This window comes from Chrysoperla carnea, chromosome 1 (assembly GCF_905475395.1).
Source record: "Chrysoperla carnea chromosome 1, inChrCarn1.1, whole genome shotgun sequence".
Taxonomy (NCBI): Eukaryota; Metazoa; Arthropoda; class Insecta; order Neuroptera; family Chrysopidae; genus Chrysoperla; species Chrysoperla carnea.
In genome coordinates this window covers 86231827-86247320 of record NC_058337.1, presented here as the reverse complement: position 1 = coordinate 86247320, position 15494 = coordinate 86231827, and the positions used below count along the sequence as shown (strand labels likewise).

At 29.2% G+C, this 15494-nt stretch overlaps 1 protein-coding gene across 1 annotated transcript; it reads right to left on the bottom strand.

Moving 5' to 3' along the window:
* Window positions 1-2092: 2092 nt before the first annotated feature.
* On the bottom strand, window positions 2093-14858 carry LOC123298645 (GTPase-activating protein). Its single transcript, XM_044880739.1, has 11 exons — window positions 14658-14858; window positions 12567-12825; window positions 12221-12341; window positions 10795-11617; window positions 7423-7571; window positions 6533-6953; window positions 4950-5185; window positions 4422-4528; window positions 4115-4358; window positions 3224-3553; window positions 2093-2239 (listed from the first exon to the last, which is right to left on the bottom strand). Exons 2-11 carry the CDS (start codon window positions 12619-12621, stop codon window positions 2149-2151), a joined length of 2577 nt encoding a protein of 858 aa, XP_044736674.1. The 5' UTR covers window positions 12622-12825; window positions 14658-14858; the 3' UTR covers window positions 2093-2148.
* Between the last annotated feature and the right edge of the window lie 636 nt (window positions 14859-15494).

Genomic DNA, 15494 nt, shown 5'->3' with positions numbered 1-15494 from the left:
GTAGCAGTTGTATGAGATGAAACAGTTGTGTGTTACAGTAATCGGCAAAACGTATACTTTATTTCACTACAAACTTATATACCTTAATACCGCGCATATAAACCAAAAGTTGTTGACAATATGGTTGCAAGACAACAGCCTTAATTTTATAAATTATTTTTTACGGTGTAGTTTAAGTGTAAATCAGCATAATTTGTTCCGAATACTTAATATTAATTACTATGTTTACGAAATAATTAACATTATGACAAAAAAATGACATTTTTCCAAGTCGATTATATGGAAAAATATATTTTTTAAGTAACAGTAAAAATACAATTTGTGTACTTGTATTATGCGTTACATTTAACGTATCGATTATTTTAATTGAAGTACCAAAATTTCCTGCTGATTTTATTTAAATACATACAGTAATATTTTGTTTTTGAAAAAGAGACAACAGGAAAAAAAAATTAAATTTTTTTTAATACAATAACACTTATTAAAATAAATACAAATATGTACTTAAATAACATAAAGTTCTTTAAAAAACTTACATTTACAAATTAATTAAAAAAGGAAGACTAATTAATTATATAAAATTAAATATACAACTAGATCAATGTTTTTACCTCTTTATACAGAACACAACGTAGTTAATAGAGCTATTGTTCTAAAAGAATCACTATCTTGTACGCTATTAAAAACACATTTACTGAAATTATTAATTATAATTTACATTTAAAAAAACAACAAATTTTAAGTATAAAAATGTATAAAATTAATTAATTATTGTTTTATAAATTTTTTTTTATCTAAACCCGATTCTATCAACTCGTTTCAATTGTTGATTAAGTAGATTTCAGTTTAAGACTTAATTGGCATGAAGTTATGGTATTCACACTACGTAAGCGGACAGTCTCGTTTTGACGTTCATTTGTCTACGCCTCTTGTCTTGTCAACTTGGTTACGCATTAAACAAATGAATTTATCAAGCAATCGATAATTTCATTAAGTGACTAAATTTTAATATTAGTGACATACATTTATTTAGGTGTTAAGTTTCAACCGATGCTTAACTATTTAATCAAAGTTGATGGAATTGGTTCTTAAAATTTTGTAGACGTAGATAATTTAAAATTAAGAAATATTTGAACTTTTAATATGGTTTGCAAACTAGACTTATTTTTATCCAAATGGAAAAATGCTTGTTATTCACAGAGGGCAGAGCTTATATTCATACTTCATGAACAGATTAGCAGAGGCTACGGGAATTACAAACATCGATCTTTTGTTCATATTGATTGTGCTTTATGTTAAAAAATGTGAACTTACGGATAGTATTGATATTACTGATTCTAACGAATTATTTTGTTTGCTGTAGGTAATTTTCACTTTTTAAGAATAATTCAACCTTAACTTTTTGTTTAAAGAAAGCACAAACTAAAAACCTTGCCCAGCACATTAATTTGTATACCTCTAACGATAGGCTACCTTTCAAGGTTTCTTCAAGACTTCACTACTTTAAATTATGATGCTTTAATCGCCAAAGATTAGCATTTGAACATGCGTTATAGTTGTAAATATGGAACAATTCGTGGCCTTGATTCCAAGTTTGTGTCGAGATCTATTTGAATAATCTTCAGCAGTTTTAATTTAACCAACTATCTTAAAATTCACTGAATTATCGGTCAAAGATTCGCTGTTATGTTTTAGCGAAAAATTTGACCAAATTATAGAGCTTTCTTTTTTTAAAACAAATTAATATTTTATCTAAAAATCTATATATTTAGATTCGTCAAAAATTTCCAAACCTCCTTTCAATGTTAAAAACTTCAATTGGTTTTAGTACTGATGCTCTAACAAGCTCCAATCAAAGTTCTAACAGAAATATAATTTTTGTTTGTAATGATACATCACATAAACACAAAAAAATTAACGCTTAATCGCAGTTTAATCTTCATAAATCGTAAACATTGACCCAGTAGATACTATTAAACAATAAAAAATATTGTTTGACACAAATTTTTGTACCAATATTATTTAAATTTTTATGAAAATATATTTTTTTATCATTATTAATTTATTTTCATTTTTGGAAAATGGACCTTAACATTTCTTTTATAAAATATATCAAACATATCATTATGATACAATCTATAAGTATTTTCAAGTATCTATGTATCGCCATGGGATTGTTGTGTCTAAATTTGAACGAGCTGCTAAATGTAAATAATTATCATCACCGATTGGTGCTTGCCTAAAACAAAATTTTTATAATTAGTTCATTTAAATTGACCTGCATTTTTTAAATAAAATTCAAGTATTAGAAAACTTTGGGAAGTGGGAATTTAATTAATAAACAAACATGTATATGAAACGGTTGAATAAAAGAATAACTCGGGAAGATTGATGTATCTTACTAAAATAAGGTATTGCACTAAGCCGTTGTAAATGAAAAATTCATCAGCATATTTAGAAAAAATTTTGATAGTTTTCCTTTTTTCTTTCATTTTACGAATAAGAACTAATATAAAAATATGCATTTTTTAGAATATTTCAAAGATTTATATTTCCTCCCAAACAGATAATAAAACAGACGTTATACATTAAAATATTGAGGTAAATATCAATAATTTAACATAAAATAAACAGAATTCCCTTCGAAGAAAAAGAAGGTGAATATAGTTTGGAATAATTTATAAATTATGGCACGCAAAACTTCGGCTTTTTTTTCGTGACGATTTCTATTCCTCCGTTTTAATAATAACCAAAATCTTAAATTAAATGTTTTCCTATAAACTCTTTTCTTTATGTCACAATTCGTCACCCTAAGCAATATCCTTCCCTTCGGCCTTTTGCGTGACGTATTTTAAGAGTAGAGATTTAAAAAAAATGGCATGTGAAACAAAGATTTATTGAATTCAAGTAAATCGAGTGAATACGAATTATGGGTTTTGTTAATCACCTTTTGTATTTTTGAAAATTTCTCGTCTAATATTAGTCAAATACTGAGTTAAATTTGTTTTCTAAAGCATTGCAGATTATAAAAATTTCAATTTGATTAATATTAATTGAGAAATTCTAAAAATTACAACTGATAATTTAACGAAGCCGCATTTCCTTTACGGTACATCGAATCCAAAAATGCTAATAAAGTTTTTGGATGGACATTCAATTTAGAATTGCTTTTCGCACCCTGTCCAGATGATATATACATATACAAAAAATAATTAAGACTTACTTGCTTCCATATTTGGTTTCTCTAGCAACAGTTTTTTGATAAGTACTATGTATTTCTTGTAAATTACACGTGATATCCTTCAATTGTTTGATTGTTTTAAAGCATGATGGTACATCATCGATATAATAACCAGGTCGTATACATATTTCTCCATTGTATACAGCTTGATTTTCACAACGTATTGTAAATGCATTTAAACGTTCTTTGTGCGTAACAATTAATGAATATATTCGTTCTAGATCCCGATTTGGATCCAGTGAAGTGTGTAAATTTGTTTCATTAGAAGATACCAGACTGCATCCTGATGCTAGTTCGTTTGTTATGTTACAACTATAACAAGAAAAAAATTGTCTTCTATTAGTCATATCTGCATTGATTATGGGTTTTAACATCGTTTGTTCATCTGTGTGTTCGAAAATCGTTTCGATTGGTTCGTTGAAATAAAAAATTACTTATTATTAGAGTAAGAGCTAAGCCAATACAATACAATTTTTGGTTCAGCCATATACCTGATCATTAGTCTATGTTTATCTATAGCTTTTTCACTACCATAGATACCAAGCCTATTTGGCTGAAAATGGCGAAATTTTTTTTACTCTCCTTTGAACAAAAAGCATACCTGGGATATAAGCACCTTCATATTTGTTTTCGGATTATTTCTTCCATAAAATCCGATGTTTAAATAAATGTAATGATTTTGCACACAACTGTTGTCGAGCCACTTTGACTTAGGGACACTACTACTAAAATGCTATCGATAGGCATGTACTCTACAAGCTGTGAATAGTGTCATAGCTGTCATATCAGTTGGTAAAAGTGCAAGGTTGATCTCGCTAACACCTCTAATATCTTTATTCTTATATTTAAAAAAAAATAAACAAAAATACTCACCACAACCAATGACCATTAAGATAAGCGCTTGGATGATAACGTTGCAATCGATTGTCATTACTTTGGCAAAGTTTTGTTAATAAATCAACCCACCCTTTTTGTTCTACACAATTACCAGCTTGTATATAAAGTGTACGTTCGTTTTGCACAATTTGAAACATATTTTTCATTTTAAAAGAATTTTCATTCAATCTTTCAACAGCTAAAATATCCGCTAATGGTATTACACAAAGCGGATCTTTTCCTATAAGAAAAAAAAAAATGTTTAACAGCAATTCAATACAAATTAAGTTGTAAAAAAAATTACCTTTGGTTTTTGAATAAGTGAGATCGTGTGTAGTCAGTCTGAAATATCGCTGTTTAAAGTTTTTTCTACCAAAACGTTTTCGTCCCTGCGCTCTTTTGATCATTACTCTATAAACAAAAAAACAATCACCAAATTAAAGAAATAATTATATCAATCCAATCTTTTCTTTTAATTAATAAATATTTTTACTCACATATAATTTTTCCTGATTATATTTTTTAAAGCAAGAGAAAATAAAAAAAGAAAATTTTGTCAATATGTAGCCAAAAAAAATATTCCAATATTAATACTTTGATTCGTTTTCCTTTGTCAACATTTCGAGAAATGATGCGAATTTAAGTCACGTTTTTCGTTTTTTTTTTTTTTTGGCAAATTGATTTTTTTGGGATGAAATATTACGAAAAAATTTGTAATATGTTTAGAATTACAAAGAGAAAATAGATTTGTGGGTCGTTGAATAATAGGCAAGGAGGCAAGAAATGTGACAGAAATTTGATGCTGGAAAAACACCTCATTTACTATACATACCCTTCTTTTAAAACTACTGGCGTATCTATGGCACTGCTTTCTGGATTCGAACTAGCAGAAATTATTTCTAAAAATTGTCTTAACGCTTGTATATGTGTTTCTGTGGCAAAAGCTTTATGCACTCGTTCCATATAACCTTCTTTACAAGTTTGTTGTGCACATCGAGCGCTAACAAGGTTACCCAATGATTGTATTGTTTTTGAAATTAATGTTAACGTTCTATTTGTTTGATGGTCCTAAAATATAAAATTATTTATGTAAATTTTTCTTTACTATGAGAAAAATGCAGAATTCTCATCACATATTTGAGTATTCGTATTGATTCAACACTTATAAAATGTAGGTGCATATATACGCATTATCTCGAAATTTCTTATTAGAATCGAATTCGGTGAAATCATTATGATTAATGATAATTTATATAGATCGAAAAATATTAACAGAAGCAAGTTAGTGAAGATTACAACTAACTGAATTAACTTTTTAAGAACTTTCCAAGTAATGTTGGATGGGTTTAGTATAAAATTAGAATGAATAGACTCACAATTTGAAGCTACCTACAAATTTGCTACCTTCTAACTTTTATCGTTTTGGAGAAAATAGAAATTTTATTACAAATTTGCACTCTTAAAATGATGAAAAACAATGATGATGAACAAAAATGTTTCAAACAAAAATGATTTATTTTTCATAAGGAACATTTTATCTATAAAAACTTTTTTTCTACCTGTTACGGTTTAAAAGATTGGACCCATTACCAAATTGACCTTTGTTGCTCGTTTACGAACTCAAATCATATAAAAAATTTCAATACGATATCTCATTTCGTTTTTGAGTTGAGCGTGATGATGGACAGAAAGATAATCGGAAATAGACTATTTAGGTGATACATATAAATTTTCCTTCATATTTTACCAGTTACCGACATAAACTATTTCGTAGCCCCTCTGCTATATTCTGTCATAACATTTTTCTCTTAAAATCGCCCTATCTAATGTACAGGGTTGGCGAACCAATTGCACGCGACATAAAATTTTGGGCAAGCCACCGTTTAAAAAGTTCACTATGAAGTATTTTATTGGTTTGTTATTGTAGTTACATCGTGGACTACAATTGGCGTTTTGAAACAAATCACAAACCTGGTACTCAAAAAAGCGAACCAGAGAAGAAATAAAATTAAATTGCAAGTACAATGAAAGACAGAAATAAACAGTCGACTTCTATGATTAATTATGTTGTCAAAAATTGCCATACGAGCGCGGCAAAATGCACGGCTACAAATGTCATTGCTCGACATAGTGAACCTTTTCAAGAGGGTGAGTTTTTGAAGGAAGACTGATTAGCATGTTACTGATTAATTCAGCTCATCAAAGATACTCCTCTATTTAGAAACGCAAAGAAAGAGCCTTAAAGCTGGTCAGAAAGGTAACATATCAACAAAAAATCGACATTAACTCCGTCCTTTTTATATTACTATATCTTGATAAGAGCACTGATGTCACTACATTTTCATTACGTAAAAATTTAGCTTAATTTAACTAAATTAATTAAAAAAAAATATATATATATATATATATACTTACAATTTGTTCATTAGTAATATCAAATAACTTCGGTCCCAAAATAGCCGGAGCAAAAAACCGTAAAAATATAAAACCAGATATAACAGAATATCGGACTTCTTTATTCTCTGGAAAATATTTCGTTGCGCATTCTTTTAAATTGTGAAATATTTGACACATTAGTGATGGACAATGTACAGCACTTTGTACAATCGCTTCAAAAACAATACGAACATATTCTGTTAAATTCGCTAGATTTTGTTCAATTGCATTTGAATCACGTACACGTGTTGGATCTATCTCACACGGTTTCCGTTCTAAAAATACTAAATCCATGGCAGGGCGTAATGTTTTATGTAAGTACCGTAAACCAGCTAATTTCATTGCTTCATCCATCATTTTTGATACTAAAGTATTGCCACGAAATATTGTTGTTGGGTCTCTAAAATAAATAAAATAATCATATACAATCTGAAACTGTTTAAACAATCACTCTTTTAAAGAAACTTAGGTTATATATCCAATAGGGTGTTTACTTTAAAATGTATTTGGGCGTTAAAATTAAAACTTGGCTAGCCGGAGCTCAAAGTGCTAAATTTGAAACGATATGGACTTTTTGGCTTCTTTTAATTCATGTAACCCATGCTGACATTTACCATGGTATTATTGAATATCTTTACCTATTCCTGATTGTTATTTGAATTTCGTTCTTTAAATTACTCAGTACTTGTTCGACTTTATTTTTTACTGAAATAATATAATCTATTAACGTTTTTTGACGAACGTCAAAGGTTTTTTATTGTCATCTTATTTGAATTTCTTTTGTTATTAGTTTTTTCTACATTCTAATTATTTTTATTATATTGGAGAAATAAAATGAATGTGTCATCTTACAAATACTACCAACTTACGTTAATTTGGATATTTCAAAATTTGCTAAAGCTCGAATAATAGGTACAATTTGTCCATGATGCATAAATATCCTAACAAGAGGTTGAGCTGCTTCCATTTTACTCGTTACAATTTCACCAAGAATATATACAGCACTGGATGTTATTGGCTGAAAAATTAAATCATTTTATTAGAAAATTATAAAATTTCAACAAAAAATCTTTCACGATTATGTACTTGTTGGTAGATTCAAGAAAACTTCGGCAACATAAATAAAAATTTGCGGATTTTATTATAAACATGAAAAATTTTTTGTCTGCATTTGATCTCGCTAGATCTTACTATAATGATCATTACCAAAATTTTTACAGTAAGAGCAGCTCTATTCATCAATTTAATAAAATGTCATCATTAATTAACCTTCGATTTTGTCCCTATTTCCTAGATCAATATTTGTATTATAAAAATACGTATTTCAACTACCATGAAGTCATCATCAGTATGCATTAATTAGCTTAATCGTTGTTAATTTGGTTACGGTCTGCACATTTTGTCTAATGCACAGACGTGTTAAATAAAATGAATAACAAATATCTTGTATCTTTGTCCAACTTAATACTGTCTGTCCGAAAAAATAATGAATCGTAATTGAAATGAAAAGGTCCATTCCGTTACTTCATCAATGTGCAACTCTTTATTTTTAAGCCAATTTTCTAGCGTCTTTATTGCTTCTGGTATTGGAACACTACGGTACAAAACATTTAAAATTGAATTTGGTGCGAAGTTTGTATTTTATATTTTGCGATTAGCTAATTAATACTGATGATGACTGCATGGTAGTTGAAATACGTATTTATAATACAAAAATTGATCTAGTGGCTTGAGGTAAAAGCGATAGTTAATTCGAAATACCCCAGAGTTCTCATTTTTGATAGTATTTATGTCATCGTTAATAGGTAAAATGAATTGTCATAATTAATGAATGAATAATAGAAATTCTCCTTTGATTCTATAATTAAATCAAAAACGAACATCATTCTTTCATAACCCTAAATGATAAAACAAATAAGGAAGCATTAATGAGTCATAAAATTCATTGTTCAACAGTGAAACATTGGGAAACCACATTAATAAGATTAAGTAGGACAAATAAATCATTCCGATTTTCTTACTTTTCTGTAGGAAATAAGCAGACCTAACGAGAAAAAGAAGAGGGGGGATTTTCATATGTCCAAAATCTCTTTTTTTTAGAACTATTATTAATTGGATCAAAATATAATAGGTAAGTAATAAATTAAATCTGTGATATCTAAAAGAATATAGGAGACTATCTGGGAAAATTTAGCTAGATGAGCTATTTTATGTTGAGAGGTTATTATTATTAAGATAAAACGTCATTACGAAAATGTTTCTAAATTAAACTCATTCTTATATTTAACTACATATAAATTTTGTTCAAAGTCACTTTGTAGGTGCCTTTAAATTATTGTGATTTATTTAATATCAGAAATTCAAAATAAAACAAAAGAACATCCGTATTCCCTAAAGTTCCGAATTAATTGTGGATGCTACGCAAAGCGTGCGAATGTAATCCTGATACCTAAAACTTACTAATCATTGAATCTTTTTTTTTTTATTAAATTATCGCACAAATTGACCATTAGTCCAAACTGCGTATTATTTGTATCGTCTAATTTCATAAATTTGGATCGATATGAGTGGAAATCAATTTCCTAGATTTGTGAACAATCACACCATTGCATTCTCGACCGGAGAGTTTTGAAAATTTGAAGTTTAAAATTAGATAAATTTTTTATTTATAAGATTATCAATTTTTCATTAAAACCTGTTGGCAAAAGAATTTCTGTTTGAGCCATAGTTGGGCTACTAATATTTCCAGAAATATATATTTACTTAAGTTTTTTGAAAACAATAAAATATTTTGATAACATTGTACAGTTCTTTCAAACCAAAGTGGCGCTGAACAAGAGAGAGTGTAGATACGAGTGCTCATACATATACATCGAACAATCTTTCTTACTCGGTGCCGCTTTGGTTTAAACGAACTCTTAATATCAAATCTTTGTCGCCAACTGATTATAATATTGAATTAGAAAAATTTGAAACTATCAATGAGCGCCAACCTATCTATCATCAGATTAGTTTTATCTTTTAAATATCAAACTATTTACTTCCTATTCTCAGGTTGGAAGACATCGAAGACGCCACATAAATTTATCGTATGCTAAAATTTGTTATGATTTGCCTTTCATCGAAAATGTCTGTTGTACCTTTCGGAAAAATTCTTATGGGGCTTTACTAAATTGTCAAGTTTGGTAAAACACTTATCCATCTTTTTTATTTTTTAAAAAAATTTTATGATTGCCCATGCTAACATATTTTTTAAATTCATTTAAAGTTCCCGAAATAAGAAAAATTGTATAATAAGCCTATTATTATTTAAAGTATTCTTGGAGGGGCCAAAATTTTATTTCTATTTCATTCAAATTTCTTATCGTTCTCAAATATAAATACAAATAATAATAAATCACTTCAAATGTACTATCTTTTCGAATTTTGCATTACACGTTTCACATGATTCATGAATAATAGTTTGTGTATTTAGTAGGTAGTAAAGCATCCGGACTGCTATGGATCAAGATCAGCAACCAGACTCCGGGCTTGGGCTTTTCCTACGAAATGCAGTTTTTTGAAATTGTTAAACGTTAGCGATCATTTTCGTATAAATAAAACAAATTAATAGTCAAATATGGTGAAACGGTTCGGGAAAATTACTTTTTGGTCTAGGATGAGATATTTACTATCTGGTACTTACTATCAGTTTTTATTTCATTGCCCGGTAACTATTTAAAATACCAGGAAAACAGGTTTTTTCTGGCGTCAAAACGTTACGTGAAAATCGCTATTGTTTAACTATTTCAGAAAAATATGTGTTTGGAGGAAAATGTTTTTCAACGACTATACCCTTTTACCAATTTTTCGACAAAAAGTGCAAAATTTAAAAAAAATAAATGACAATCTCAATGGAGAGATATTAGGCACATTATTTCAAAATATGAGTTTTTGGTAAATAATATCTTAAAATGTATATCCGAGAATATTTTTAAGATCTCAACACAGCGGTTGTACAAAAATGTTTTGTTCTGCCTTAAGAAATTCATATAAAACTTAATAAAATTTTGGTAAACAGCAAATATTTATTCGAAGTCATTTTATTTAAAAAAAAATAGATAGTCTTCTTTAGCAGGTTTGTCGAATGTTGTTGGAAAATCTACCAGAATTTAGAACTTCTTTGAAAAAACTAGAAACTTCATAACCGATTCACAAATACATAATCTTCCCTAAACAAATTAGACAATTTCAAAACTTACTTGAACATTAACGCTTTCTAACAACAAATTTCTCAATGGATAATAAACAACACTTGGAAACACACAATCCGCTGTATAATATACTTGCAATCGTAACGATCCTAAGGAATTATCACCAGATAACCGTGTGCCGGGAGGTGTTGAACATGACACTGTTTTCATAACACCAGCTCGATCTTGACACCGACGAGGTTGTAAATAATACCATGCATTATTTGAATGAGATGCATTACCACGTAACTGTATTCGAACTTCACCCAAAAACAAGTCCTCCACACCCATACCCATATCATGCCACAATGCAATACACACTTCACATACTTCACCTTCTGTATTCACTCCATATCCACAATCACTACTACGCGAACCACTCTCCGACGTATCAAATGTGAACACTTCATCGAATTGTGGGCATGTAGTTTTCTTTTTCACTTTTGTCCGTTTCGTAATTTTTTTCACATTCGAATAAGTCACTGTCACCGTGGCATACGGATCACAGTTACCATTTTTAAGCGTTAGATCCACACACTCTAATATTTTAATACTCATACGATTGTTTGCACCAAATGTATTATTTTTCGATATCACTGAATCAAATTTTATTTCCACATTTGCTTTACCTTGCACTTCACTATCCGCATCCACAGGTCGTATTGGAAACCAATGATCTTTGTTTGGATAACGACCAAGATCTTCACGTTTGATTGCTACTTTTCCTAACACTTTATCCTGTTTTAAATGTCTGTCTCGATCGTATACGTAGATCGATAAATAACGAAATCGTCGTGGTACTTCAAATTGGAATTCTTCTCCAAAAAATGGGCTAAAATCAAAGAAATTATATATTAGTCCAATTATTAAAAGAAGATGCTCAAAAAATTAGGTCATTAAGTTTAATTTTTGTTTTGAGCAAAAGACTCAAATATGAGTCGATATTAACTGTAGTTTTTGGTCTAAAAGTTACATTTGATCTTTCTAAACTTTTAGAGAGTTAAAACAATCCAAAAATTCAAAATTTCGAATGAAATCTGACACCTCCTTTGAATTGCAACTAATTATGCATAATTCAATTTTTATTCAATCGCCAGTCCTAGCAATATATTCCATTTAATAGAAATACCAAATTCGAATACAAAATAATTAGAAATTACTTAATTTCCACCGAGACAGCAGTGTCTCATGGTGGTATTCTTTTGTCCACAAGAGAACACTGAAATTCATTTTAATCTTTGAATGAGGCATCCTTAAAGAACCAATAATTAAATGATTAATTATTCCGATTACTTAAGAGCTTTAGGGTACATTTTAGATAGATTTAGTATGACCAAATGAAACTTTTTGCTGAAGTACTTAACAATTTTTTATATTAACTATTGTAAAGGAGTTGAAAATCAAAACAAAAATTTGAAAATTAAATTTAACTTACTTCAGAGTTTTTTCCATCGTTGTCGTACGAAAAATTTCTTCTTGATCCAAAGAAACTGTACAATAAACATCTCGTTGAAGAGTAGATCCATGATTACGAGATTGTAGGTTTTTTGCTTCACCTGTAGTAAATTTATCAAATATTTTTATAAAACCAAGTAATTTTTCAATTTTCAACACTATCAATATTAAACATAAAGTGAAAATGATCGATTTTCCATAAAAAATTACCGAAAATTCAAACAAAAAACACAAAACTATACTTTTAAATGAACACAAATAAAAACAAGCAAAATGTTGGGTTAGGTTTCACGTATAAAACTTTTATGAATGGAGATTGAACTTACCAATTTTAATTTTTAAATGTTCTTCAATTCGTACTTTATGATTTTCGTCAGCCATGGCTCCATCACTGGATAATTTTATTTATGAAAAATGATTTTTTTTTCTTGGTTTATGGAAGGAAGGTAAGCCACTTCCGCACTGTTTGTAATATGGACCACAATCGTCGAGTTGATTCCTTTCTGACGACTGTGTTTTGTGTTGTTGTATATGTGAGTGATCAGTGAAGTGATGCAGTGAATGGAGACGTAAGGGGAGTCTCTCCTAACATACATACATTACATTGATGTATATGTTGTAGGTAATAAAAAAAATCGTCATTATTATTAATGTCACCATAAATCTAGTCTTTAGTTTAGACATATATGTGGTCAATAGGCACTACTACTGTGATCTCAAGATGCAGCTTTTCAGAAGAGTGTCGATGACAATAGGTAATCATCTTATATCTTATTACTGAAAATATGTATTGTAATCTCTAACGTAAAGTAATAAAGCTCAGATGTGCACACGCCAGTATTGTAACAGTCACATTTTTGTTTTTGTTTAAAGTACTTATTGTAAAATAAAAACGATATCCAAATCTTTACTCGCATCAAAAATAAAACTGAGGACTAGAACAATTTTTCGATGTTTTTGGTTGACTTTGGTTTTTTGGCTTTTATAAATGGTAAGTGACCTGGTAGTCTAAATTGGAACTACTTAAAACGGGTCCACTTTCTGCTTTAATTAGTACGAATTATTATCGCCTGTTGGCTGGTTGTAGCTCCCAATCCAAAAATGGCTTTCGATCAAAGTTTCTGAAACTATGGAATTGATTAGATCTTTTAAGATAAGGAGGAGATTAGAGAATAAATACAAACAATATTAACGAGTCCCATAATCAAGCACGGACTTTTTTTGTAGCGGGAAATAGGAACTTTTTATGTATATGTTTTTACAAATTAAACAATTGTATACTTTTCATGCTCCTACTTTTATTTTATTTTTTTATTGACTACTGAGACAGGAACTTATGTTTTCTTGAAGAAAACACCAAAAAATGGTTTATTTTTCGATTGAATGACAAGTTTATCAGATGGCGATTAAAATATCTCTGGAATATAGCTCTTTGTATACGATTTTAGTCGATATTTCAAAAACTACCTGTCTAACCATCAAAAGGACCCGGTTTATGTATTTTTTCCTAAAATACTGTTACTGTAAAAAACTATTTTTAAAATGTAAGAGAAGGTGTGTAGCACCTATTTAGAATCAAAATTTAATTCCATGTGCTATTGAAAGTCATTAATAAAACTTGTATAGCACTGTTATTCCCCAATACTATGAATTTTTTAAGAATTTAAATATTAAACAAAAACTAACAATAAACCACCACGTGTGAACCGTGGTACATGATGTGTATGTGGACCAGTATGTGTGGTTCACATCCTGCCTAGAATCACGATTGTACCTGAGAGCGCTATCTTCAACTTGTAATCGTTAAAGTTCACCCTAGACAACAGCATCATAGAATGTATGAGATTGAAACATTGAAAACCCTACATATTTCTCTTACAGGCATCCACTATCTTGATATTGTTATTTTTAATCGGTATGAATGAGATTTCTTTATTCCATTTATCTTTCGCTTACTAGGAAACTCATAAAACATTAAATTGTAAAAGTAGACAGTCAGAAAAATAAAAATTTATTTACTTTTTTCGCCAAAAAATTTTATTTTTAGATTCTTCGTAAACAAAACCACATTGACAATCTTCTGACAGTCTTCAGCCTACCTGCATACTCATAAAGCACTGTCAATTTTGACTGATTATGTTCCTGTATAAATGTTTTGGAATTTGTGCCTGTGGAGACTTTTAATCTACTTATTAATCATTGCTAAAATCCATAGATTCAGAAAGGTTGACTGATACGCATTTTCTTCAAAGGAAAGGAGTTCTTTGTTTGTTTAATAAATAAAATTTTGATTCGAGGTCTATTTTAATACATTACAATCATATAAGTGAATATGGACTGGTATGTGTTATTCTTCTTATTGACTACATATTTCGACTTATTTAGACATTCTACTGAATGTCGGATTTTCTTACTACCTACGACATATACATACTACAACACACTGGTTTTGTATATTCGTTCACAAAATTTTATGAATAAACTTCACTTTCACAAAGATCACAACTGAAAAATTGTGTATTTTCCTTGTACAAGGTCACCACACTTTTCTTTCTCATATGAGGATTATTTCTCTATTTCACTGAACTGAAATTCTCATCAAGAAATGTTGTTTTTAGTAGTGTACCAGTGTACCCATCACATGTGGAGTACATTTCCTGTTGTATCCACACTGTGTGTTATAGGCACTCTCATAATATGCAGTTCGCTTGGTTGTAATAATGTTTGCTATATCAATGAATGAAAAAAAAATATATATATATGATCACCCCGCACGTTGCGTCGCCCTCTTTTACTCTATAAGTTTATAAACATAATTTATTCGTATACGCCCAGGCACACACATTTAATTCAACAGGTCAGGCTTTTTAAATATTTAATATAAAAATTTTTTTTTCTCTTATCTATTTAAAGTTTAAAATTCAGTGTTATCAATATTTAGGTATTAAAAATATAATAATCGTTTTAATAATGTGATAAGACATATGTGTTTGCAATTGCAATGGATATAATTTATTTATTTTAAGTAGATTAAACTGTTAAATGTGTCTTTAATGCCCGATACTTCATATTTTATCTAGGTTAATTTCAATCGAGCTAGGATAAATGTTAAGCGGGTTTTTTAGGCCATAAGATAGTAACAGATTTTGGTGCCTTATATTCTGAAGTCTATTTCGAAAGGTTTTCCATTTCTTAGACATATAATCTCTCTGGAGCAACATTATACCAAGAATATACCATTATACCAGAAAATT